At 41.6% G+C, this 27137-nt stretch overlaps 1 protein-coding gene across 6 annotated transcripts in view; it reads left to right on the plus strand.

Moving 5' to 3' along the window:
* Positions 1 to 27137, plus strand: part of il1rapl2 (interleukin 1 receptor accessory protein-like 2) — a 491754-nt gene that overhangs the window by 296505 nt on the left and 168112 nt on the right. For all 6 annotated transcript variants that reach the window (XM_030396625.1, XM_030396623.1, XM_030396624.1 and 3 more), the window contains one exon: positions 3853 to 3956. In XM_030396625.1, coding sequence (XP_030252485.1) covers positions 3853 to 3956 — 104 coding nt within the window. The remainder of the gene's footprint in view (positions 1 to 3852; positions 3957 to 27137) is intronic.

Below are 27137 nucleotides of genomic sequence, written 5' to 3' on the forward strand. Positions count from 1 at the left end.
CTCAAAGCTCTAAAACATTTTCTATATAAATAAAAGAACCATTTCTCTCAAATATTGTTCACAGTTGTGTTTAAATCTGTGTTAGTGAGCACTTCTTCTTTGCCGAGATAATCCATCCCAACTCACAGGTGTGACAAATCAAGATGCTGATTAGACGGCATGATTATTTCACAGGTGTGCCTTAGGCTGGCCACAATAAAAGGCCACTCTGAAATGTGCAGTTTTGCTTTATTGGGGGGGGGGTCAGACAACCAGTCAGTATCTGGTGTGACCACCATTTGCCTCACATCTCCTTCACATAGAGTTGATCAGGTTGTTGATTGTGGCCTGTGGAATTTTGGTCCACTCCTCTTCAATGGCTGTGTGAAGTTGCTGGATATTGGCAGGAACTGGAACACGCTGTCGTATACGTGTCGTATCCAGAGCATCCCAAACATGCTCAATGGGTGACATGTCTGGTGAATATGCTGGCCATGCAAGAACTGGGATGTTTTCAGCTTCCAGGAATTGTGTACAGATCCTTGCACCATGAGGTGATGGTCGTGGATGAATGGCACAACAATGGGCCTCAGGATCTCGTCACGGTATCTCTGTGCATTCAAAATGCCATCAAAAAAAGATGCAACTGTGTTCGTTGTCCATAACATACGCCTGCCCATACCATAACCCCACTGCCACCATGGGCCACTCGATCCACAACATTGACATCAGAAAACCGCTCACCCACACAACGGCACACACACTGTCTGCCATCTGCCCTGAACAGTGAAAACCGTGATTCATCCATGAAGAGAACACCCCTCCAACGTGCCAGACACCTTTTATTGTGGCCAGCCTAAGGCACACCTGTCCAATAATCATGCCTACTGATCAGCATCTTGATATGCCACACCTGTGAGGTGGGATGGATTATCTCGGCAAAGGAGAAGTGCACACTAACACAGATTTAGACACATTTGTGAACACTATTTGAGAGAAATGTTTCTTTTGTGTATATAGGAAATGTTTTAGATCTTTGAGATAAGCTCATGAAAAATGGGAGCAAAAACAAAAGTGTTGTGTTTATATTTTTGTTCAGTGTATATACATAAAAGAAACATCTTTTATAAACATAAATAAAAAACATAAATGTCAAAATAACAAAACCAAACAAAAAAAGGAATGGAAGCTACAAGTTAAATGGATGATGTACTATTTAAATGTAAAAGTTAAAAAGGTGCTATATGTACAAATTGACCACCTCTTGAATTCACACTCCAAACAAATAGATAGAATATAACCACATACTGCTGCTAACTGAAGCTGCAGTTAGCAGTGCATCTATGGGTCTGTGATTGGTGCTTGGAGTGGTTATTACCCAAACAGACAGGTCAGGGCTAATTGGTTAGCATGCTTACTCTCTGTGATGCAGTACGTATTTGATATAACTTGGATATCTTAAATCTTCAATTTCAGAAGATTTTAATCATTTTAATGATAACATCAAACTTGTTTCTTTCTTGTTTTAATTTATTGCACATTTTAAGATTTAGACTGCAAATTTGCATTGTTATCATGATATAAGCCCATATCAGATCAAATAGAAATACATTTAAAATCCAGTCAGTGTTTTCATTCTAAGAACCTCAGGGGTCCGTTTCACAAAGCAGGTTTAGTGAAAACTCTGAGTCTGTTAACCCTGAAATGAGGGAAACTCTGAGTTTTCCGTTTCACAAAGGGAGGTAACTCAAACCAGAGAAAGAGGGACTAACTCCAGCCTGTTTCACAGAGAGAGGTAACTTAAGCTCTCGGTCAGTTACCACGGTAACATACTCTGTGAAACTAACCTGGTCGGGACCAGGTTTTTCTCAACAAACCTTGAGTTTCTCTCTGTCTCCGCCCTCTTTCAGCCACACACGCTATTTGATTTCCTCATTCATTCAGTCAGCAGGCGAGTTTTGGCGTAGTATAGTTCTGCCGTCTGTTTTTTGAGAAAATCATTGCAAAAATCAGTCAGTAGGGCTACATTAGAAGTTATATTAGGTGGCGACTATTTTCACTACCATGGCATGTCCTTTTGATAATGATCCCGTGGATGAAGGTGCAGCATTACTGCGCAGAGAATTAAATATTCGTCGGGAGATGATTATCAGACCGTACATAGATGTTCTTGCATTTCCAGACAGTTATCTTTTTGAGCGGTACCGTTTCACGTCACAGTCCATCATTTACATACACAACCTAATCCGTCCTTACATTTCCAACATTACCAACCGAAGTCATGCTCTCACATCCCAGCAGATATTGTGTGTTGCGCTGCGTTTTTTTTTGCAAATGGGAGTTTTTTATACAACGTCGGAGATGCAGAGCACTTGAGCAAGGCAACTGTATGCAGAGCGGTCAGAAAAGTGTGCCTCGCCCTGAAACGGCTACTACCCATCTTTATCATTTTCAGCTCCTCTGCCTCCGTTAGAGGTGGCGGTGCTGGGCCACCACCCGTTTTACGGGCATCTGCTTTCTTTCTGTTGGCTGAGTAGAAGTCTGTGTTAGTTTAAATAGGCTTAATTATTTAACAGAACATGATATAGATGAGAAGACATTTATGTGTGTGAAAACAGCATTATGTTGGGGATAAAACAACTGTACAGTCAAACAGCCACTTAATATTTACAATGTAAAACATGATCAAAATGAGTTACCCCCATGAGATTATGCCGAGGTCTTACCTGTTTGAACAATGTTTTTATGTTTCAACTTAAGCTGCAGCCAAGTGCGCTTCTCAGCCAGGGTTGCACCTAAATTAAATAAATTAATAGGCTACCACTCAAGCAGTTTCCCCCTGTAATATTATTGTGATTGCAAAGGACTACATTTAAAATTACGCATTGACCCGAGCGCCAATGTTCTCCCACGCCTTCTCCCTCTCTTTTGCTGCTGCAGCGGTTTTACACTTCCTTCTAAAAACGTGCTCAAACTCACCGTATGAGCGCATTAATATTTCCAATTCCAGTGGGGTGAAAAACGTAGCCCTCCTCTTCCCCGTTGCCATGGTGACTCGTCGAATCAGGGCTCCATTGATGCTGTCTTTTTATACTTGTGGTGCACGTGCTTAACTCCAGGTTAAACTACTCCGAGTTGATCAAACTAACTCAAATCTGCTGTTCTGGAACCGAAAACTCAGAGTTTCCAATCTCAGAGTAGATCAACTCAGAGTTCAGGGTTAGACTCAGAGTTTGTTGAACCTGCTTTGTGAAACGGACCCCAGGACAATTAAACAATGCCCTTGTTTAATTGAATCTCTCTAGGTCAACTATTACAGCCAGTGAGCAGGATATAATATACCATGAGATTAGTTAGATTTTTATTTAAAAAGTTCATCTGACTTTGTAACTCCAGGCATAATGCATTCCCATTAAGTGCCCCCATTACAGTCTTGTATGTAAATAATATTGAGAGTGTAATTGGGATCCACAACCAGAATTTGTTACTCTCTTTGGGCTTGCTTTTGTTTGAATAATGGCTGATACACAGAAACTAGAGGGACTGATAAATCATACTGTGGTCCCATGTGCTATAAAAAAACGTTGCCCCCCTTTCCCAGCAGCGTCTGAATGGCAAAACAGGATAACTGGATAACATTTAGACCTGATGAAACATGTTATGTGCAATCTCGAGTACAGATTGAAACCTGGGTCCTGTGGATATCCATAACATGCAATACATCTCGGGTGTTTTTACATTTAACGGCATGCCTTTTAGCTCTATCTGATTCTATTGCTATGTTCACACCAGATGTCTGTTTATTAAAAAAAAACTAAAATGATTATTTTATTACCACTCTAACATGTGTTAACTTTGTGTTGTGTCCTATAGGAGCCCATCATCTTCTCAGGCCACAGGCTGAGTAAAGAAGACGACTCCATCTGGTTCAGATCTGCAGAACTGGAAGACAATGGATTCTACACCTGTGTACTGCGGTAAGATTTAAACACGATTCTCTAAATTGATTTCGACCAATTTCTTGATGGTATCAAAGGTCAAAGGTCGCTGAAAACTGGTCCGGGTTTCTTGTTCTGCAGGATGTATTGTTGCTAACGCTTTGTGAGTATCACATAAATACTGCTCTTCTGTCAAAGAACACTGAGCAAAACATAGACTTTATTTTTGAAGTTTCTCTCCCAGCCACAGCACATTTGCTTCATAAGACTAAACAAACACAGCGTGGATTTAACCGGCTTGCAAACAAAATATTTTTGGCCCCGACTCTTACATGCAGCAGTGCTCCTGGAGTTGCTTCGGTGTTGTTGATTTCATCACACGGGAACAACCTTGGAATAGATTTCTGACTCTGAGTGTTCTGTCTCTACCCAGGTGGCCCATTTACATCGCAGTAGCAAAAAGCAGCATCATTTTGGCGGTAGAATAAAGAGAATGGGAGCTCGTATTCAAAACTGCTCAGCATTCAATTTTGAGAAGAGAATGCCCCCTGCCCTCAGTGATCGATATTTCAAGACACAGATGAATTGCATTTCAGAAATGTTGCTATTTTATCATCAGAATATCACTTTTACTCGGTCGGTAGCACATTAGGAGTTTATCATCTGAAACAGCTTACCGTTACATCATTACATTTACTGAGGTCTGTTTAGAATATCAAAACTCTTCTCCTCAGTCTGCATACTGCAGGTCTGCCTATGTGTTTGTGTGCGTTTGTGTGTGTGTGTGTTTGTGTGAACCTGCACCTTTGCCCTGCCAGTTATGTGGAATGCTGCCAGTTTATGAAATTGAATATTTGCAATATGGCTGTTGGCACCACAGCAGAATTTGGCCTGAGCCTGAATGTGGCCCTTTAGGGATACGTGTGTGTGTGTGTGTGTGTGTGTGTGTGTGTATTTGTTTGATACTACAGTGGTGGTGATGGTGGTGGGGTACTAACTTGTGAGGACTATTAGCTCAGAACAAGGCTCACAGTCTTGTTTACCTGCAATCGAACAGGGTGTGTTTGCATAATGAACTGAATTAAAATATGTCCTCATATAAATCTGTAAAATTATGAGGATATATTCCTGTTCACTTTTGAGTGACCCAGTACCATGATTTTTTAGCTTTTTGCTGTAATAAGTTATGATGTCTATTTCTGAGCAAACTCAAAGACGGGTATTTGCAATGATTTATGCTAAATTTAAGTTCATTTGGAGAGCTGGTGTCTCATTTCAATTTTATCCATTTATGTAAAATGAACTCAATTAACACATCACTGGAAGAACCTTTTAGCCTCTGGCACTGGCAGAACTAGTGTTTCTCAGCCTGCATTCCCCCTAAATCGTTTTGACTATGGTTGTAAAAGATGTTGCATCCTCTGAATGATAATAAAATAAAGGTTTCTTAACTACAGTTTCCAGTGATTCCCGATTGCGGCCATACATCATCAATAGATGCGGTTTTGTCATGTGTTACTGGGATAGATCAGCTGTCATCATGCGACTTAAAGCTAGGTGATGGCAGGATTGTAGAAACCAGCAAGAGCAGCCAAGTATGCAACTGAAAAAAATCCCAAACCCCTCCCTTCAGGCTTTCCTTTCAGAGCAATGCCTCTGGAACACTTGACACACACACACTGCATGAAACAGGCAACACCGAAAACTGCCATAAATTGTCGGAAATTGACGTGGGCCTTGCTTGGCAGTTGTCCCCCCATGACCCCCCTCCCCCTGATTCTAGGGGAGGCTTTAACATGTAAAGGAAAATGCTGTGAGCTATACAAATGCAAATCAGGGGTAGCAGGGGGAGTTTTACCCCAGGTGACCTTTTTCTAAAAGGTGTTAACTTCATTTTAAGAAAATCTCTGGTATAAATAGATGAGGCTCAGTATAGCCTAATTATAGACCCTTAGATTTTATCTTGAATTGATTTATTTAATGAAAGTATGCTAGATTAATAACTGTGTATGTCATTAGCAATGGCCAATGTTACGTAAAAAAGATTGATTATTCTTTTTTTTGTTAAAGTTAAAGATAAAACGCCAGTTGTTAAGAAGTTAAAATTTGCATGAAATATTTTGAGATAACTAAGATATTAAAATGTATAAATATTTCTGTTTAAAATGTATGACTTTAAAATCTAATTTCATGGGTTCTGATTCATGACCTTTAAGATATTTTACACCTCCGGGTAGACCGGAGCGTGAGTGACGAGGAAGAAAGAGCTGAGAGTTAATGGCGTCGAGCAGCTGACAGTGGACTGTGTGTCGTCAGTGTCGTGTTTTATCACTAACAGACTGTGAACTGTTGTCGGACGACGTGCTGTGAGTGTGTGAGTTGGACTCTCCATCGCAGTCGAAGTGTTCGTGTTTTATTGGACACGAAGCAAGTTCGGCTAAGCTAGCTAGCAGGAGCTAGGCTAGCTGCACGGCCATTGTCGAGGGGAGGCCTGCGCTGACAGGAGGAGCTTTGCCGGGTCGCCACGAAGAGTGTCGCTGACGGAGGGCACTTTGCTGCCGCAGAGGGACACGGAGGTTTATCGCTGCGAGCATTTTCTTTTCACAGACTAACCTCGCCTCATAACAAGGCCGTGACCTCCTATTGGCGCGGAGCCACGTCTGCAAGTCCAGATTTACATGATGCCGATAATGACGCCATTGTGTGTAAGTAACTGTTACTGTTTTCTCCCTTGTTTAATTTTACTGTGACTTATGTTTCTTTATTCATACCACTCTCTTTTAATTGTTTTCCAGCTGTCTGTAAGACATTACGAGACAGTACGCAGGACAACAAACAACCAGATCTTGCATAGCAGGCAGAAGCTGTGGAGTTCAGCTCGGAGTCGATCGAGAACAAAGAGGGTAAGACTTATTAGATTAGATCCTTTTTGGTCAAAGTGACTATTTTTCAGGTGCATTAATAGATGTGATGTGTCCATACGCAGTGCATCGCACAGTACTGATCGTCTTTATTGACTGTTTTTACAGCTGCTGGAAGCGACACAGAGGATGTGGTGAACCTTTGGAAGTGCGCCGCCATAGACCGAATGTCTGAGGAGGAAGACGGCACAAGATGGCGGGGTGTCCGGATGGATTGTGCGACCTCCGTCCTTTCTCAACCGGGAGCTCACCGAGCTCTGCGCCACACTGCTGTCACATGAGAGGCGATTCCGAAGTACAGTGCAGCGCACCACAGACGTCTGCAGAAACAGACACTTCACGTGCTGTAGGATTTTGGGCTTCTCGTGAGCTTCCCGTTTGTTGTGTGGGCAGATTATGCTTTGTACACAGTTGTGGTGTGTTTGCGTTTATGCTAATAAAGCTCTTTCTTTGAATAAACAACTCCTTCCTGGCAAATGTTCCTTTCCTCCATAATTCATTCATGTCCTTGATGATATCATAAATAAAAATAAATAAATGAATAAGAATATATATATATATATGTATATTTATATTGTGTGGTGACTGTTGCACTCAACAGTTGTGTTAGTCACCTGTTGCTGTTTTTTGTGTGTTTGTGTGTGTGTTACCACAGTTGGTGTATTTGGTTTTGTGTTCTCTCCTCATGGTGGTGGCCATTTTGTTAGTGGGATTGGCACCCACTGATTTGATTTAGGTCCTGTGCAGAAGTGTCACTTTTATGTAGATAAAGATGTTGTAGATGTTGTGGTTCAACCGGAAAGAGGGTGATTGACCTTAGGTAGCCAAATACCCTATTGCATCTCTTGAGCATTTCTTAAGGGGAGAAATGTTCAGTTTTAAGCAGTGGTGGACAGTAACGGAGTACATTTAATTGAGTACTGTACTTAAGTACATATCCAGAGGATTTGTACTTTACTTGAGTATTAGATTTCTTTGGTACTTATTACTCTTACTTGAATACATTTCCAAGACAAATATTTTTACTTTTACTCGAGTCAATTTCTAGGAAGGCTGAAAAGTACTCGTTACTTTCAGGTCTGCTCTTTTTTTTTTTTTTTCTAAAATACTATTGGACACAAGCTGTGTTTGTCAAAGAAGGAAGTCTATCACAGTGCACGCTCTCCACTGGGATCTACATAAAAGCGGAAATACGTCATCCCTCCCCATAAGGATACCACTAAAGTAGCCACGCTCTCGACTACGTTTGTCAACACAAAACCGCGACAATGGCTGCATCAGATGTAGTTTTTTTGTAAAGCAGTGATTCTCAACCAGTGTTCTGGGGACAACATTGGTCTTTGAGGGGGTTCCAGTTCCAAACTTCTGATAGAGAGTTAGTTGGACGGTGCAGGGTTCATTTGGTTACAGTTCTAATGATATTTAATAAACATCTGCATCTGCAACATCTGCTGCAGTGATGTTGCTAGGTACGCGTCCTGCGTCCCTGACGCATTAAAATCTGAAACTAAACTCACTATCCATGCGTCCCGGGGACGCACCTCATTTTTCCCATGAAAAACGATACATTGTGAACATTAAACAACTCGTGTTTAATCACAGTAACTGGCAAAGAAACCTTGTTGTTAGCAGACCGGACAAGCGCTGTTTCAACCCTCTGCGCATCTACTCAGCGCTGACGTGATCCCCTGTACAAAGTATCGTGACATCCTAATTTAGCCGCTACCAAAACAACTAGCCCGTCACCGCTGATTTCCTTTCAACCAGGGACATCGCACTCGTGGGGGATGTGTGTGTTTTAACACCCACACTTTTCCCGATGAGAGGGTTCAACACCCACACTTTTTCTGCAGTTTTGCACAAACGCATTACTGCGGCCGGAGTCACTTTCTCCGGCCGCTCTGTGTCTGCGCTCTGCTGCAGCTGCCTCCTCTCCCCCTCCCTCTCCTGTTGCTGCTTCAAACATCACACCGGCTTTGGGACTGACCGGCTGATGATTGGCTGTTCTGCCTTAAGTCCCGCCTCTCTTGCTAAGTTAGATTTATTGTTCAGGGGTCCGTTTCACAAAGCAGGTTTAGTGAAAACTCTGAGTCTGTTAACCCTGAAATGAGGGAAACTCTGAGTTTTCCGTTTCACAAAGGGAGGTAACTCAAACCAGAGAAAGAGGGGTAACTCTAGCCTGTTTCACAGAGAGAGGTAACTTAAGCTCTCGGTCAGTTACCATGGTAACATACTCTCTGAAACTAACCTGGTCGGGACCAGGTTTTTCTCAACAAACCTCGAGTTTCTCTCTGTCTCCACCCTCTTTCAGCCACACACGGTATTTGATTTCCTCATTCATTCAGTCAGCAGGCGAGTTTTGGCGTAGTATAGTTCTCATTGATCATTGCAAAAATCAGTCAGTAGGCCTACATTCAAAGTTATATTAGGTGGCGACTATTTTCACTACCATGGCATGTCCTTTTGATAATAATCCCGTGGATGAAGGTGCAGCATTACTGCGCAGATAATTAAATATTCGTCGGGAGATGATTATCAGACGCGCATAGATGTTCTTGCATTTCCAGACAATTATCTTTTTGAGCGGTACCGTTTCACGTCACAGTCCATCATTTACATACACAACCTGATCCGTCCTTACATTTCCAACATTACCAACCGAAGTCATGCTCTCACATCCCAGCAGATATTGTGTGTTGCGCTGCGTTTTTTTGCAAATGGGAGTTTTTTTATACAACTTCGGAGATGCAAAGCACTTCAGCAAGGCAACTGTATGCAGAGCGGTCAGAAAAGTGTGCCTCGCCCTGAAACGGCTACTACCCATCTTTATCATTTTCAGCTCCTCTGCCTCCGTTAGAGGTGGCGGTGCTGGGCCACCACCCGTTTTACGGGCATCTGCTTTCTTTCTGTTGGCTGAGTAGAAGTCTGTGTTAGTTTAAATAGGCTTAATTATTTAACAGAACATGATATAGATGAGAAGACATTTATGTGTGTGAAAACAGCATTATGTTGGGGATAAAACAACTGTACAGTCAAACAGCCACTTAATATTTACTTTACAATGTAAAACATGATCAAAATGAGGTACCCCCATGAGATTATGCCGAGGTCTAATGTTTTTATGTTTCATCTTAAGCTGCAGCCAAGTGCGCTTCTCCCCCGCGGGATTGCACCTAAATTAAATAAATTAATAGGCTACCACTCAAGCAGTTTCCCCCTGTAATATTATTGTGATTGCAAAGGACTTCATTTAAAATGACGCATTGACCCGAGCACCAATGTTCTCCCACGCCGTCTCCCTCTCTTTTGCTGCTGCAGCGGTGTTACACTTCCTTCTAAAAACGTGCTCAAACTCACCGTATGAGCGCATTAATATTTACATTTCCAGTGGGGTGAAAAACGTAGCCCTCCTCTTCCCCGTTGCCATGGTGACTCTTCGAATCAGGGCTCCATTGATGCTGTCTTTTTATGCTTGTGGTGCACGTGCTTAACTCCAGGTTAAACTACTCCGAGTTGATCAAACTAACTCAAATCAGCTGTTCTGGAACCGAAAACTCAGAGTTTCCTATCTCAGAGTAGATCAACTCAGAGTTCAGGGTTAGACTCAGAGTTTGTTGAACCTGCTTTGTGAAACGGACCCCTGCTCTTGTTGATGAGGCGGGATCTACCGTAAAATACCAAATAATACCCGGGCATGTATTTGTCTCAACCACTTAACAGACCAGGCGTTTATTTGGGACAGGCGATTAATTCCCTCCTCACAAAAATCCGGGCTGAAAATGTCACAAACTTCTCCAGCTTCTCTGTGAATTCTCTGGAAACGGAGAGCAACCAAAAACAATGTCTGTAACGTTCTCTGATCATTATAAATGTTAATTACTCCTGATGCGTTTAGTATACAGGTCTACACCAAACCACATGATGTGTTTTATAATGTTTTTATGTGTTTACAGCTGCTAATGTATGTAACGCTGTTACTGTGATGATACATGACAGTTAAATATTTAATCTGTCTATAATAACCACATCCTGACATGTAACTGTGATTTTTGATAATCTAAGTACTAATAATAACAATCATGACAAAAAATTAACAAAGACTGCAGATCAAGATAAGAAGCTGCAACTAGCAGTGAGCAGCTCTCTTTTCTGTTAGCAGTGAAGTGACATAGTCCATGACAGAACATTATAGAATATGATAATGTGTAAAATAACATTTAATGGTAAAAAAGAAAAAGTACAGTTGCAGTAGGCTTCTATTATAAATATTATAATTAAACGAATCAAGACAGATGTCACATTTACATGTCAGGGTGTGGTTATTATAGACACAGATTTAATATTTAAGTGTCATTTATCATCACCCCCCGACCCAAAATTGTTTTAAAAAAAACACCACCACCACCACCACATCCATCCCCCACACTTTTGAAAAGCTTGCTACACCTCTGATTTCAACAATTAAAAATATGAACTTCATAGTAAATAAACCCACGTTTCCACTGCTCGATGCTGTGCTCATTTGTGTCGATTATATTTTAACGTTTAGGGGACGTGCTGTAATGAAATAAATAGAACATAATCTGGTGGTGGTGATGAAAACTACATTGAATGGCAGCCGCCATTTTGTTATGCCCAAACGGTGCAGGTCAGCAGACTATTTGAATTTTAGTAATTTATTTTGGTGCTATTTATGTTGCTACAAAAATGCTGTTTGATATGAATGTCATGCCACTGTGACAGTTGTTTTGCAATAAACTTTTCAGATTTGGAATTTTCTTTGTTTAATTTCAGATACATTTTGAACATACATCCGTTTATTATAACCATATCATACCACCATCAAAGGACTTTAACACTCAATAAAATTTAAGAAAGAGAATAATATAAGAAAGAAAGAAATCTTTTTAACTGGGGAGTCGGGACCCATTGAATTTCCCAGGGATCCACTCAACTCACCACCTGTGTGTCCCGGGGACTCACTACATTGAAAACCTATCAACATCACTGTGCTGTCCTCCTGTGATCCCCATCATTGTATTTGTTTTTACAGGTGTTTCTGTAGGCTTTATGAAACATTGTGGTTCTAAAAGCAAGCACATCAGTGCAGGTGGTTTCAAAGAGTTCATTCTCAGAAACAAGAGTTAAAAGGTCCTTAAATTCATTTAGAAAAAATTATAGTAATTCATTGATGTGAAAAATAAGAAATTTACTCTTACTCTTACTCTTACTTTTACTTAAAGTAAATTTAAAAGCATGTACTTTTGGATACTTAAGTACCTTTAAAAGCAAGTACTTTTTTACTCTTACTCGAGTAACATGTCGACTGAGCTACTTTTACTTGTAACGGAGTAAATTTTGACCAGTAGTATTTGTAATCTTACTCAAGTACTGGGGTCGAGTACTCTGTCCATCTCTGGTTTTAAGGGGGTTGGTGTTACAACCCTAGAGGTCATAAATGTTTCTATTTGTCTGTTTCAATAACCTTCTTTTACCTGAGTAAGTAAGAGTATGTGTGTGATTGGTTGCAGGTGTGACTAAGTGATTGCAGATTGCTCCAGGGAGCTGATTGGCTGCTGCCTAGGAGCCAGAAGTTTAAGGGCCGGCTCCTCTTCAGTTCCTGGAGGCTCTCCTCCGTTCTACCAGACTGCCAGCATGTGTGATTTTGTACAAGCTATATTTTTGGATAAAACCATTTACAAAAGCTTTACTGCGGGTGGTGCTTGGGGAGTCTCACTTTCACATTGTGCCAGGGTTTCCCCTAGGCCCTGGTTGGACACCTGTCCACACAAAGAATGCTTCTAAAATAACTTAATAATGGAGCATCAGTCAGGTGTTAACATATGCAACACAATTTTACACAATATAAAGTATATGAATATGTGATGACACAGCTGAGCTATTTCCATAGCGACTATGTAAACGACTGATTAGGACCACGTGTACCACCAAGTTCCTAGCTCAGCTTTGACCTCCAGGACTTTTAAATGAGCTCACTTCTGGTTTTAAGTCCAAATGCATTAGTTTAGATAATCATGCGAAATACTTGTTGACAGATGGTCTTCATTGTAGCAACGTTGGCATTTTCCCAAAATTCAGCCCTTAGCATACATGGTGTGTCATCAAAACCAATAGGAATGATTGGCAAAACTATGAAAGGAAGGCCCACCTTGTGAATAATCAAAATTATTCTTTAACCCAACATTCAGGATATAAAGTGATTTCTCCCTCTCTGTGTCACTTCCTCCATGGTCTACCGTTGAGGCCGTTTGCACTAGACAAGCAGCTCTCCTCTTGACTTGTGCCATAAATCCCCATCCCCCCTCTGCATTTGATCCTGTTTGTCTTCCTCTGCTACAGCTGATTCCTTCTCCACCTTAGCTGTCTTCTCTTCCTTTCCTTTTGCACCTTTCCTCCATCACCATCACCATCTCCCTCATACTACTTTTTTTTTTTTACCCCCGCACCTATTCTGATCTCCCTTCATCTCACCAGCTGCCTCTGTCATCTACACCTCTTGCCCCTCTACCTTCTGTTTTTCATCTTCAGCTTCTTGCTCCGGTTCCGCCATCCTTGCGCTCTCCCACTCCTCCCGTTTCTCCCCTGTCTGCACTCAGTTGTCTTTACCTCCCCTCCATCGCCCTCCACCTCATCCTGTCCCTCCTCTGCTCTCCTCCCACCTCCTTTTCCTGCCAGAGCTTGACACCTATCCTCCTTAATAAGCTCTCTCTCCCTCTTTCTGCCTTTCCCTCGCTCTCTCAGCATGACAACCTAATTAGGGTTTGGTGTCTGTCATTGTCTCAGGGTCTCTTATTAACACACACACACATAGAGGCACAGCACCTCCTTTCCTAGCAGGGAGCTACCAACTGGATCACATTTTATTCCTAGAAAGCCACGGGGAGAATGTAGTTTAAAATGTATTTTTTTGCAGTTGATCAGGTATATATTGTTGCTATTACAAGGAAACTATAAGATGTTGCCCTTTGTGTAAACCTCGCTCAGTTCCCGGGTGAAGCTGGGTTTATGCAGTCATAATGAATGCATCAGATTTATCTTTTGGTGTAATCTGAAGCAAAAATGTTTCCATGTGCAATTTGGTGCTTCATTTATCTCCATATACTGCCAGGGTCCAGCAGTGAATCTTCTCTAGAGTATGTCAACTTTCAAGGAATTGATGTGAGGTTTCACCTTGACACTGCGTAGATATTTGCATTCACAGTGAAAGGTTTGTTCGAGTAACATCAACAGCAGTTGATTTTTATGATATTTAATGATATATTTGACAGTAAAGGAGCTAAATCAGTTTGACCAATGAGGCTGTTGGGCCTTAACTCTTTCTCACTGTTTTGCTGTGTGCAAGTCTCCAGGTTGGAAACACATACAGATCGGGTTGAGAACAAACAAAAATAACTGAGAGCTTCTGTGGTTATCAACATAAAGTAAACACCCCGAAGCATCCTCATTTGATGAGTTGGGATGAGACTCAACAATCAACTATCTTAAAATTTGGACCTTTGACGGGAATGGCTGAACGCTCATTATGATAATTTGACTGAAAAACAAATTACAGTAGGCAACTAAATGAACATGTAGCAACAGTCTAAGTCAGTGTGTATTGTTGTTTATTTATAATTGGTGCTTTATTTGTTGTCATTAACATGATGTCTATAGTTGATCTGGAAAGCAACAAAATTGAATAGAAATTATGCGTTTTTTAAGAAATCTTATAAAATCTTTTACTTTAAATACCCAGTTTTTCTTTCGTATATTAGAAAGAACTTTGAAATAATCATCAAATCTCTCAGTGTTTTACATTAATAAGGCCCAAATGAATAGTTACACTGAAAGAATAAGACTGTTAAAAGGCATTTGAATGTCGGATAGTGAGGTAAAAGCGTAGTTTATAGCAGAAGTCTCAGAAGATTATATCACTCTGTACCAGCCCTCCTGGTGAAGAGTAATATAAAATGCTGAGGTCACACAGGAGTCATTCCCAAAGGCAATAAAGGATAACTGAATGAAAACTGAACTGAAAAGCCCACTTGTTGTTTTGCCTTGTTGTTGAGCTAAAAATCTCAAACTTAATTCTTAAACACAAGATAGAACTTTGTTGGCCCAGGGTAAAATGATTGCCACTCACACTCAGCATTGATCCTTTTCATGCCCTCTGCAAAAAGGCCCAGATGCCTTTAATTCATGCAGTATGCCATGGTTCTGGCCAAAGTTTTTGTAGCTGCTGGCAAACGATAGGTCCTATTCTCTCTGAGGTCACAGACGAGACCCTGAAGCACTCAGACATCAGGCCTTCACTTTGTTACAACCAATGATATCAGTCCGACAAAGGACAAATATGAGCTCCCATAACTCTGGAGCATTCAGCTGTTGTTGTCTGCTGTCCAAAAACATTAACACATTTGATGAAGCTCTTTGATTTCTGGTTCATAGACCAAAATGTGTGAGCTTGTTTCAGTTGTCTGAGTCACAGCCCACATCTCTAAATTCTCCAGAGATTCAAATGGATCTGGTGGTAAGCTCGCTGATGGCTGTTTCTCTATGCTGGAAAGCAATAAACCAATCACTGGTTTGCAGGCGAGATGAGGAATGAGAACGTCACATCCCTACATAATGACATTTTTTTAGAGTTACAAATTATGGAATCACAGTGTGAAAACAATGTGCCGATGGGAAAGAGGTCATTCATAGTGATAAGCCTACTGAGAATGATCACTTACAGAGCTTTATAATGAGTGCTCAGCATATTGTAGGGCTTTCCATCCCACAACTTTACTGTTTTGGTTCACTTAGTATCATTTTAGTTTGCAGCAGGCAGCTGTTTTAATCAAAGGGGTTCTCAAAACCCACTGTCCACCACCTACTCAGCACAAAACACAAGAGATAGTGTCTGAACTATTGGCTTCACTGCTACACTGCCCCTAACGATTACTGGAGGTACTGCTCTGTTGGTCGATAAGCTTCCAGAAAACATGCAGCGAAAGACAGAATGAACGCAGAGTTCAACCAAAAGGGTTCTGTCCGTATCCATGGGTAACGTCAATCCTAAATGATCCTTTAATGTGAAAGGTGATGATGCGTTGTGTTCACAGGTTGTTGTTTTCTTGCTTTCCCCAACTGGGTCCAACAAAAATATTTCAGGTTTAAAATGATGCGTGGCTGTTCCCCCCAGCTCCCGTGAGTTGGATCGCTGTGTGGGGCGACGGCATGCTTTGCAGTCTGCCTCAGTTGTTCTCCCACTCGGGGATGCCGAAGTGGAACATTTACAAATCCTCTAAAACGCTCCCAAATGAAGTGCTGTTTGTTTTTGTCAGGTCTTACATCTTTCCCTAGGGCACAATCCATTAGTTTACATGAATTCAAATATCAGAATCTCACTGGCAGTTGCATAATAACAGTCAATCAGTATAACAGCTTCAGTACAGGCCAGTTTTCATCTGTGACAGTGGTGTCTGCATTCCTGTCCTGTATTCAGAAGGCATAGAAGAGGACCGGTCTCCTTTGTCAGATATAAGAAGACTGTGGTTATCTTCTCTGAGAAATATGTGATGACTCCTGGTTAAACCATTCTGACTTCTCTGTGGTTGCAGCTGTAAGAATGAGCTCCCCCATCTTCTTTTAATGATTTTCTGTGGATCTACTTCTCCTGTTTGTTCAAAACCACTGCAAATCTCTATTGACTTCTGTAGTGTGTGGGCTTGTCTTAACTTGAAGGGGGGACAACCTGGAGAAACTCTTATGAAACCAAAGGTGAACAAGTATTGAGTCGGAGTGACATTCCCTCTCAGGAGACAATAACTGGAAAATAACATTGTCTGACACACGCCAGGTGAAGAGACGAAGAAAGATGTGCAGCGGGAGAGGGAGAAAGAAATGAAAGTAGGTGGGTGGGAAGGAGACGGCCAGTGGAGAGGGTAAAGAGAGAGTCAGGGAGAAAGTAGTTAAATTGGAGGGATGGGGAAGAGAGGGTAAATGGACGGAGGTAAAAGCAGAGAGAAAGATGATGAGAGAGAAGGTTGAATTGTGCAGAAAGGCAGAGGGGAAGGTGAGGAGAAGGATGGAGGAATGGGGAGAACGGGGGAGAAACAAAAAGCAAAAATCCATTTTCTCTGCAGGAATAAGGACATCAGTTGGGGGAGAGGGCATGCTGCGACTAGCCAAGACCCTCTATACACCCACTATGATTAGGACACCAGTGCACACACACACACATATGCGCGAGCGCACACACACACACACACACACATGCATTACTTAGAAAGGAATTGATACGCGCAGTGAGAGGTCTCAGTTTACTTTTGAGGCTGTAAGACTGTGCGAAAAGACTTTGCCCCTAACCTCTGTCCTGCAATCCTTGACTACAGGGTGGGAGAGAAAGAGAATCAAAAAGTAGATGGACACACATATATACAGAGAAGAACAAAGAATAAAAAAAAGATAGAGGACAAGCTGATCGAGAAAAGGATTCTGAGAGAACAAAATAATGAGTGTTAGATAGTGAACAAGGTAGCGTGAGATGAGAGATTTCATGCCTCTGGCTTTGCCCATTCTTCACTTCAGCACATTGCATTAAATGGAAATGCAGCATGTTCTCTGTGTGGGAAAATGACTGACTATCTGGCTCAAATACCTGCTGGCCTCTCAGGCATTGATTTTGTGAAATGGTTGGCTTACTGGCCATCTGGGTGGGTGTGTGGTTGTTGTATTTGGTGAAATCTTGGCAGGATGCTTATTTTGGTAGGGTGGTGGTTGTTGGTTTGAAAGCAGAGAGGCAGACGGGGGAGCTAGCTGACTTGTTGGCAGGGACTGGCTGACAATGTGGCTGTTTTCCTGATTTTTTCACTATTTGATAGGTTGATAGATGATTACACCACTCCTCTTCAGGACGGTTAGCGCTATAGCTACTTGACCCTGACTCTGACTGCATGTCAAAGTGTCCGTAGGCAAGATACTAAACTCCAGATTGCTCTTGTTGGGGGACTTTTTTTCTCATCTCTCTCTACCTTCCTTTATTTGTGTCTCTCTACTGTCATTTTTGTAATAAAGGTGTAAGACAACAACAAAAACCCGAAAAATAAAATCTAAAAAAGGCAGTTAGCATATTCACTTTGCAGGAACATTTGCAGGGGCGCAAGAGCCATCTCAGGAACTCAACCGTCCCTGTATTTTTTCAAATTGTGGGAACAAGGGTCAACATTATTTTAATTTAAAGCCCTGCCCTTGCTGGTAGTGCCTACAATGTCAGTGCAGATTTTATGCAAACGGTGGATATTATAGGACCGAAATCTCAGCATTTTACATTCTCAGTGAACATTTTATTGCAAGTCCATGAATATAATTTGCAGAAGACAGACTTGAAGAACCTGGTCAAAAAGTGGCATATGTTTTATATGTTCCTGAAAGGCAACTTTTGGTTATTGTATAAATAAAGACTGCCCTTTCTTTGGAACAAAAGCAGAACAAGAGGGATATAGTTAAAACCCTTAGAGAGAAGTTCAGGATTGATGGAGTGTTACCACTTTTTTTCATCCACCCTTAACAGCAGCCAAAATTAGGTCCAAATTGTAAGACAACTCAACGCGTCACATACCAACATACTGGGTCGGTGGCTGGCCAGACTGACAAACCCAAAGTGTCAGCATTTGTTAAGTTGAGTAGAGTTGGGAGACTCAATAATCAACTGTCATACAAATTTGACCTTTAAGCTTGACCATAATGTTTCTGTGACCATAACAAAGTAGTTTCAGCTGCATAAACTTAACCAAGTAATCCTAACCTTAGAGGTACCTCATCAGGAAATGCTCATGTGGGCCATTTTGGCACTCACAAACAACCAATGTTTTATTGGGATTCCTGTTAATGGCTTGGTGATTGGTTGCCTGACTAATTGGTGGTTGACTATACAACATAAACTGCTGTTCATCTACGAAAATCATGGCGTCATCAGTGAAACTCACTTTCCCTGAAGCAGTTCTCACCTGTTTACTATTGTTGATGAAGTCAAATAAAAGGCTGAATTGCCATTATACCATTATTATCCACTCTTTGTGTGTGCCCCTCTCTCTCCCTCTTTAACACTCTCTGCTATTCCCCTGAGGTATTTCTAGTAAGCTAAACCACCTGTCTCTCTTTGCATTAGAGGGTAAATATACTCTCCGTGGACGCTCACACACAAGAAACACTATAATAGTTGTCACAAGGGTGTTTTCTAATGCCAGCCAAATGTTTAACCTTTCTCTTCATCAGATTAACAGAATCGGTGCAGGAGATAAAGACGGCGGGTAGAAAGAGACAAAAAGAGAGAGTGGAAGAGGAACAGACAATGGCTGTAGGAGAGTGAAATAAAGTGGAGGGGAGAGTGAAACAGGCGCAGAGAAGGAGAGAGCGGTCATTTGAAGTTGCCTTGGCAGTCCTCTGTGACTTGGCAGCCATTGAGACGGTACCACTCTCTTGCCAGTGTGGGCCAACATGTGCCAGTGCATGCCAAGTTGAGCCAATGCCTGCTGCCCTGGCCAGTCTTTTGAAAAAAAAGTAGGCCTAGGTTTTGACACTTTGATGTTCAAGGGTTTTAAGGTGCTCTGAAATACGATCTGACTTGCTAGAGATATGGAGGAGAGGACTAAGACAGAGGAGAAAAGGAGGGCAGAGAAGGATGTGTGGAAACCAAGCAAACTGTGCGTCATAGTGTTTCAGTGTTAGAAAGGCTGCTCCGTAAAGCAACAATGGTAGTTTGATTCTCAAGACAATGGCTAGGGATGTCCTAGCCATTGTCCAATTGTCCTTGAGGAAAACAATGATCTGCATACTCACGCTTTAAAAGGTATAGTAAGCATGATTCCACCCCTTGAAGTTGCACACCATTGTTGTAAGGGACATAGCTAAGATATCCAATCGAAGAAGCAACGCTCATGCTGCAATCCATTGCAAGTCGAACGTTTATATTTCCGAGTCGGTGCTCCTGACTACCAATCATAAAGAGTCCCAGTGCATTGGCTTCGGAAAACATTGACACCTGCAGCCAACAGATTTCTGAATGTCAGGACTGTGAACCCTGCAAGCAACTACAGTAGCTGGTTTAACAGATAGGCCCCTTGAAAAGACACAAAGTTGTTGTTACAGCATGTTTCACAGCACAACCACTACATAGAGTAAAAGTGATGAAAAGATGAAAGGTAATTGTTCACGTTGTATGTCAGCATACTAATGTGATGTCATCTGTGTATGTGTCGGTGAAGTCGGGCTGCGTGGAAGAATAGCAAAGACAAGGATTAAAGTCAACTGTAAGCCTACCGTGACGCCACCCATTGGTTTGTGGACAACAGGACATTACAGACGATGCTATCTTGTTTTTTTGGAGCTGGAAGTGAGATTGTCCTTGTTGGATCTGATTAAGAAGCCAAGGGCACCGCATAATAGTGACTTCTCAGTCAAAAAGTTACCACGCCCTAAACCAGTAAAGCAGGGTGCTTTATCATCTATTTCGCTTTAGGATTGTGATTTACAAAATGAACGTCATGCTGTGTTGAAGAAGACTTGAAACTAGCGATTGAGACTCATCAGATCTCATTAAGAAACTGTTAATAAGGTAATAGAAATGAGAAGTAAGGCCATTTTCTCCTAAGCTAGATACATTCAAATGTGTTTTGGACACCAGTGGCCTCAAATCCTGCTGACCATTAGAAAGAATGCAGTATTTTATACTATTAGTGATTGAAATCGACAAGTTGGATGTTTTGTTTTGTTCTGTCTAATTAGTAAAAGACCCATACAGTCCCTGCAGTCGGCTTACTAACTGAAAAGAATTATAGATTCCTCGGAAGTACTCCTTTATCTACCATGACATTTAACCAAGCCTTAATCAACAATGTGGCCCAGGGTCCAGGTCTGACATTGCTGGAGGACATAGAGCACACACATAAATAGACATAGAAGTACATGAACTTGTCCAACACAGGCATAAATTCGCAGAAAATTGAGACTGCATGACTTCACTTTAAATGCAGGCCTGGGGGTAAAGGTACTCAGTGATACACACAAATAATGCGACCACACACACATATTCAGTGGAATCACCTTGGCCAGGTGACTCCAAACTCTTTTTCCAACATGCACGCATACAGAACACAACACTTTCTAACATCTTTAAACATTAACGTGTGGAGACTACAAAAATACATTTTGTTTGCACATATGATCCATAAACTGTCTAATATGCAAACATTATAATTTTTCTTTTCTGATCATTCTAAAAAGGTCTACAGCTCTGCTCAAAAATATCTATAAAATCACCATTTCAACTTAACAATTGACAAGTAGACAAAGGCAAGTAAACTACCCAGAGCCCAAGATGCCAGAAGGTTCCAAATTCACCGATTGGGAATTAGTTTGTGATCATTTAATTAGTATGGATGGTTACAGTGGAAGTTTTTCTACAATAAGCTTAATATGTTTTTCAGATTTAGCCCAAAAAACTGCTTAAAACAACAAAATTTAACTTCTTGGGGGGCAAAAATGTCGAGTTCATCCCCAGGTCGTGAAATACTAACACTTTGGCTTGCTGTCCAACCCAAAGTTTTTAATATTTGATGATTTGGGGATGAGACTCAATAATCAGGTATTTTTCTACAGGAAGTTGCATTCTGTTGCTTGACGCACTATTATAATAATACACTCTAGACATAAAGTAGGTGGTATGTTGCATTGCTTTTACAAAAGGCAATGTATTTCTTTTCAATCAATGAAAAAGTAACTCAGTGGATTGAATTGAAATTGAAAGGATATGGATTATTGGACATTTCTGATGTTTTCTCAAGTTTACAGGAGAAGGCAAACCATTTGAAACGCACAACTGACCCTAGTCGTGTGTTTCGACTGGTTTGCCTTCTCCTCTATTGTGCATGCTGCTTGGATGTTTTCTGTTCTGAAATGCCAGTGAAAACTGAAAACCGACTGTGATTTGTGTGATTTTAATATATTTTGTGCACATGCAAGCAAAAGCAATTTTTTGCCTTTTACACACAAAATGGTAGACAAATTATATCCTATTTTATTCTATTCTAGTCGTGTGCAGCTTTACCTTTTGGAAGAATAATGAACAATGTTACTTCGACTTGATACACACGCCATGTCAGTTTGCCCTGCGTAAAAGTCATCCAGACCTGGGTATTGCCGAGGCAACATAATCCTCGAACCTTCGCGTTAACAGAAACAACGAATAATACAAAATACAATGTGTACAGATAGGGTCATCATTCAAGTAGATGATGGCTGTGGTTTAACGTGTCCAACAGAACACAGGTGAGGTTGTTGCTTATCAGTAGTGACACATATTGAGCCACACTTCACAGGTTGAGGTTGCTGACCTTAAACATAAAGGTATGTTAGCACTCAGGTGGAATATACACACATCCTTGCATAGATCTGCCCTTTGATACAGTGCTCTTTTTGTGGGAGGCCAAAACCATGTAATACAAAAACACAAACCAAACAGGCTTAGGTGAACCACGTGAAACATGGGAATGTCAGAGGACACAACGGAAGGAGCACAAAGGCTATACACACACAAACAAGGGGATGAGGTGCAGGTGGGGGAAGGACAGGTGAGGCATAGGAATGGAAAAACACTGGAAGGAGGGAAAACAGAGCAGGTGTGGACGGCAAGAAAACAGGAGGGAAAATGACACGATAAAAAGCAAGACACGACACAGGAGGGCAAGATACAAAATAAAACAGGAAACCATAGGGACAAGACCCGAGTCATGACAGAGCCGCAGCTTGATTTACACACACAGTGTAATATCTGACAAACACACACGTAACGTACATTGCAGGACACACTGACCTGACATGGAGCACACAGTGAGCTGGTTTGATGCAGCCATGAACAATTTTCATGTGTCAATGAGTTGACACTGACTGCTGGTGTGTGTCAATCTACGTGTGTGTGTTTGTGTGCTGTTAGATTTGTGCGTCTCAGATCTTTCTTCACTATAATTATCAGAAGACAGATTTTTTTTCAGTGTATTTTGATAACCTTTTTCTGTCTTTGGACTTTTGTCCTCATTTTAAAAAAGGCTTCACAGTTACACACCCAGCTGTCATTTATAAGTTCCTCAGATATAAAAATGTGACTGGAAAATAGTAAATGCATTTTTCTCATCCCGGGGGCTGGAGCTGATCATAGCTGACATTGGGCGAGAGGCAAAAAGGGGTGGGGGGTTAGAAGCTGGCAGGGAAGTCAATGGCAGGGCTGATTCATTGAACCAGACAACCATTCACACTCACAATCACACGTATGCAAGGCAGGGAACATCGGGTCAGTTGGGTCAAGACAGTGCCGTCTAACCTTTGAATAATCTATATATCCTAATAAGTATACTCCTTTTTTTTCTTCATGATTTTCCTCGACATGGGGGTCAGTTTCTTTTGAACTTTTCCACCCCTGAAGACACACCTCTTCCTGTTTATCATTATGTATTGTAGTGAATGTTGAGGGAAACTGATTGATTTGATTGAATTTGATGTTTGTCCATTTAAAAGACCATAAAACTATATCAAGTGTAGACTGTAAAAGTATGGATGAAGAAAGTATACACACCCAACGGTCACCTAAGTGATGGCATTTCATTTAATGCCCACTTACTCACCTTACAAAGCTCTAAATATGGTCTGACCTTTTTTTTGATTTTCACCCGTTTGTGCCATGATGACCGCCATGTTGGTGCTGGTTGATGTCGAGTGCCATGATGTAGTCCACTAGTCACAACAAACTGTGGCTAACCTGAATTGCAAACCTATCTTTTAAATTAAAAAATATGTGTAATCCGTGGCACAATTCAAACAGGATTTTAAAAAAATGGTATTTGTCTGAGGCGACACTGGAAGGTGACTTCACATATCTATGTTGCATAAAATGCTTTGGTCTTTCGAAGCTACTGTAGGTCAGGAGTAAGTTTACACCTAGCCCCTATACCAGCATACTTTCCTAGTGATCAGCATTCGAAAGTCAGGTGGTCAGAAAAGACAAGAAAAACGACAGCATGGTAAGACGTCCTATTTGCTCGCTAAAACATCCGGCAACACAGCCACCACCATCTTCAACTTTAACTTCCAGCTATTAGCGTGTGTAAAGCCTTAACGTAATGAGTCCTTTGATATAAAATAGATCAGCTCAGAGACGGAGGAAGCTGTGTCAGTGAGGGGAAGGAGGGAGACACAGCACAGAGTGGCGCCTGGCCTTTTAACTGCGAGGCGACGGTGCTAACCGCCGCACCGCAGCGCCGCCCGTATTCATGCAGAGTACCATTAACATTCCACTGATAAAAGAATATTAATTGCTGCCTTTTGGTTGAAAGCAGAATGTAAGACCTCATTAACGTTACATAATGCAGCCTGCACGCTAATACATGCGTCCTCATGTATAAGCGCTCCTGCGATACCTGCGTGCACAGCGTGCGCGCGCGTGTGTGTCTCAGTGTGTGTGCAGGTGCCCGCACCCCTCTCTCTGCCTGTTAGTTAGATTGATAGTCAAATTAATCTGCAGCTCCGTCCAGGTATAAACACGTTGCCTGCTGGCTAGGATACATCCCCCTCTATTAACGCCATAATTCAACGCACCCTCCAGCTGCCTGCCCTGATCATAGGAGGGTAATTGCAGGAAGGGTGTGCTTGATTTATTGACGTGGAGGATATTGTGGATTACAAGTTGATTTGGAGATTAATTTATGGCTCATTTCGCATTTCGGGTAATTGGAAGATCACTCCCACACAAACACAGAAACAGGCACACACACACAGTACACAAATATCTAAAAATCAGCGGTCAGCCAAAGCACAGATTGGCTGGAGTTGTCGGCATGATGCCGCCGTGCTTAAGGACACTGCAACAGATGCACAGCAATCCAGTCAAATCATGATCAGTGTAATGATGAAGAAAATTATTATAGCCCAAATACCAATGCTGCCTGTGAGCCAGTGTCACGGCATCAAACAATAGTTTTTCTCCTGAACATGAACCACTGAGGGAATGGGAAGAAAACTAATCCATCTAGAATGGTACTCTCTCTTCTTTCTTTTCTTTTATTCAGTCTGGTCATCTTTCTGTAAGCAAACTGTCCCATGTGCTCACAAACCCAAGCAATTTCAACCAATAATATCACGCCAGCCACCCATCGATCAATCTTCAGCTTATAGTGGTGATTGAGTGGTACAGAGCTCAGATGTCATGTCATAAAGATGGAGCTGGAGCAGATTGTTTCTGAGGGCCGGGCCTTTATAACTTTAATCACTGGGCGAAACTGGATCACGTTTTTATGGTGACAATATTTCCTGGTTTCCTCTCTAATGTCCTCCAGCTGCTCTGCTTGAACTCCCAGCAAGTAACAGAGTTTCCTGATGAACAGATGGCTTTACGTGTTTTTAATGTAACCGTGAACAGCAGCTAACTGTACCGGACACCAATTGAACAGGGCTGTTGACTGAAAACAAGCTCTGAGACCAACTGTGGCATGTTTAACGACAGGGTTCCAGGACTGTGGTGGTTTTATAAGGTTTAGTTGCTCCACATCAGTTACCGGTTGCTCTTGTAGTCATGCAGCTAACGTTAACCTTCCTGTTAGCTGACTACCCTGCTAAAAAAAACAGCATAGACGGCAGCAGGGTGAACAGGCTATTAAAATCCTATGGACTCTGGGTAGACACCTCACCAATATCACTGATGCTCAGCCTAGCATCATTAATCAGACCTTGCTGGTGGACCAGCTTCATCAGCAACTTCACCAGCTAAACCAGCTCCAAACCAGCACTAACCAGCATAGACCAGCATGAAAATCATGCCCAAGGTTGCCAGGAGGCAAACCAGGCAAGAAAACCACCTTGATGCTTAATTTTGAGTCGTCAGTTTGGCAGCTGTAGGTCTTGGATTTGGACTTTAAATGAGGAGAAATGAATGAAGTGAGAAAGAAATCCTGGATCTGTCCATTTAAGCAGATCTGCATCAAAAGTTAATTCTGGACTATTCTGGACTGAGACCTTCCCTCCATCTGAGTTTCATTCTGATCAGTAATTTTATGTAATCCTGCTGACAAGCCAACAAACCAACCAACCAACCAACAGATAGGTACGTGGAGGAAACCACAACCCCTTTGATGGAAGCAATCAGCAGACTGGTATAATGTATAGTAAATAAATTGTTGTATAGAATTAAAGCTAATCATTGTGGAATCCATTCTTCCACCATGTGATGTAATTTAAGCCGTTTTATTTGCTACCCCTTGAGTTAATTTGTCAGTTGTGTTGCCAGTTGCGCTGAAAGCTGTTTTTGCTCACACCTGGCATCTGTTTCAAGCATGGCAGCACATTCCCCATTTGTGTTAATAGATGCACATAGGGACTCGTGAACATGCTCCAATATACACAGCAGTAATAGTGAGATCTGATGTTTTATTCATAGCTGTCTTCAAATGCAAATAAAGGCAACCAACTGTACCCTGTCTTAGCCACGTTACAAAATAACAATCCACACAAAGCACACTGCACACTTACACACAGGAAGTCTGTGTGTGTGAGTGTGCTACACTTGAGCTCATCACAAAAACTTGTTGATAACAAAAGGGTTATGAATGTCAGCCACTCACATTAGACATAGAATGACATCCACCAATCTTTCATTTCACCTTTTAAATCTCTTGTTTCACCTCATTCATTTCCAGGAGGACAGGACGCAGCTTTACTGAGCTGCTTTTACTGGCATTAAATTGTCAAGTCAGGCCAAATGTATTTGTCGGCTGTGTTTGCCAAAGCAGGCTTGTTACCAAAGCTGAACCCAGAGCAGCTAAGGACACATAGGCAAAAAATGTTTTTTAAAAATCACAGTTGAGTGATTTTTCCTGTAATATTGTGAAAATGTAGTGCTTAGGCTTATGAAATAGAACCTGATCTATGTTGTTAAAGCTTGTATTAATTAATTGTACAGTACTTGGCCACTCAAGGACCAGTTCTACACTTTTGGAAAAACGATTGTTTTCTTGCCAAGTGTGAGAAGAGAATGTGAGGCTCACAAACTGGAAACCACTTGATGGGGTAAATGATTTGCAGTTTTGTAATGTGAAAGCAGTGTGTGTGGGGGGGGGGGGGGGGGGGGGGGGGGGGGGTCGGGCATTTCCACAAACTGGCAACTACCAAGACTGGTAATAGCTGACGAAATGCAGACATCAGGTGTTACCAACACATTCGTATCAGAACTGACAATGTTTTTAGAATTATTATTTCACAACAAAACAATGTT

Source organism: Sparus aurata, chromosome 18, assembly GCF_900880675.1.
Source record: "Sparus aurata chromosome 18, fSpaAur1.1, whole genome shotgun sequence".
In the NCBI taxonomy this organism is placed as follows: domain Eukaryota; kingdom Metazoa; phylum Chordata; class Actinopteri; order Spariformes; family Sparidae; genus Sparus; species Sparus aurata.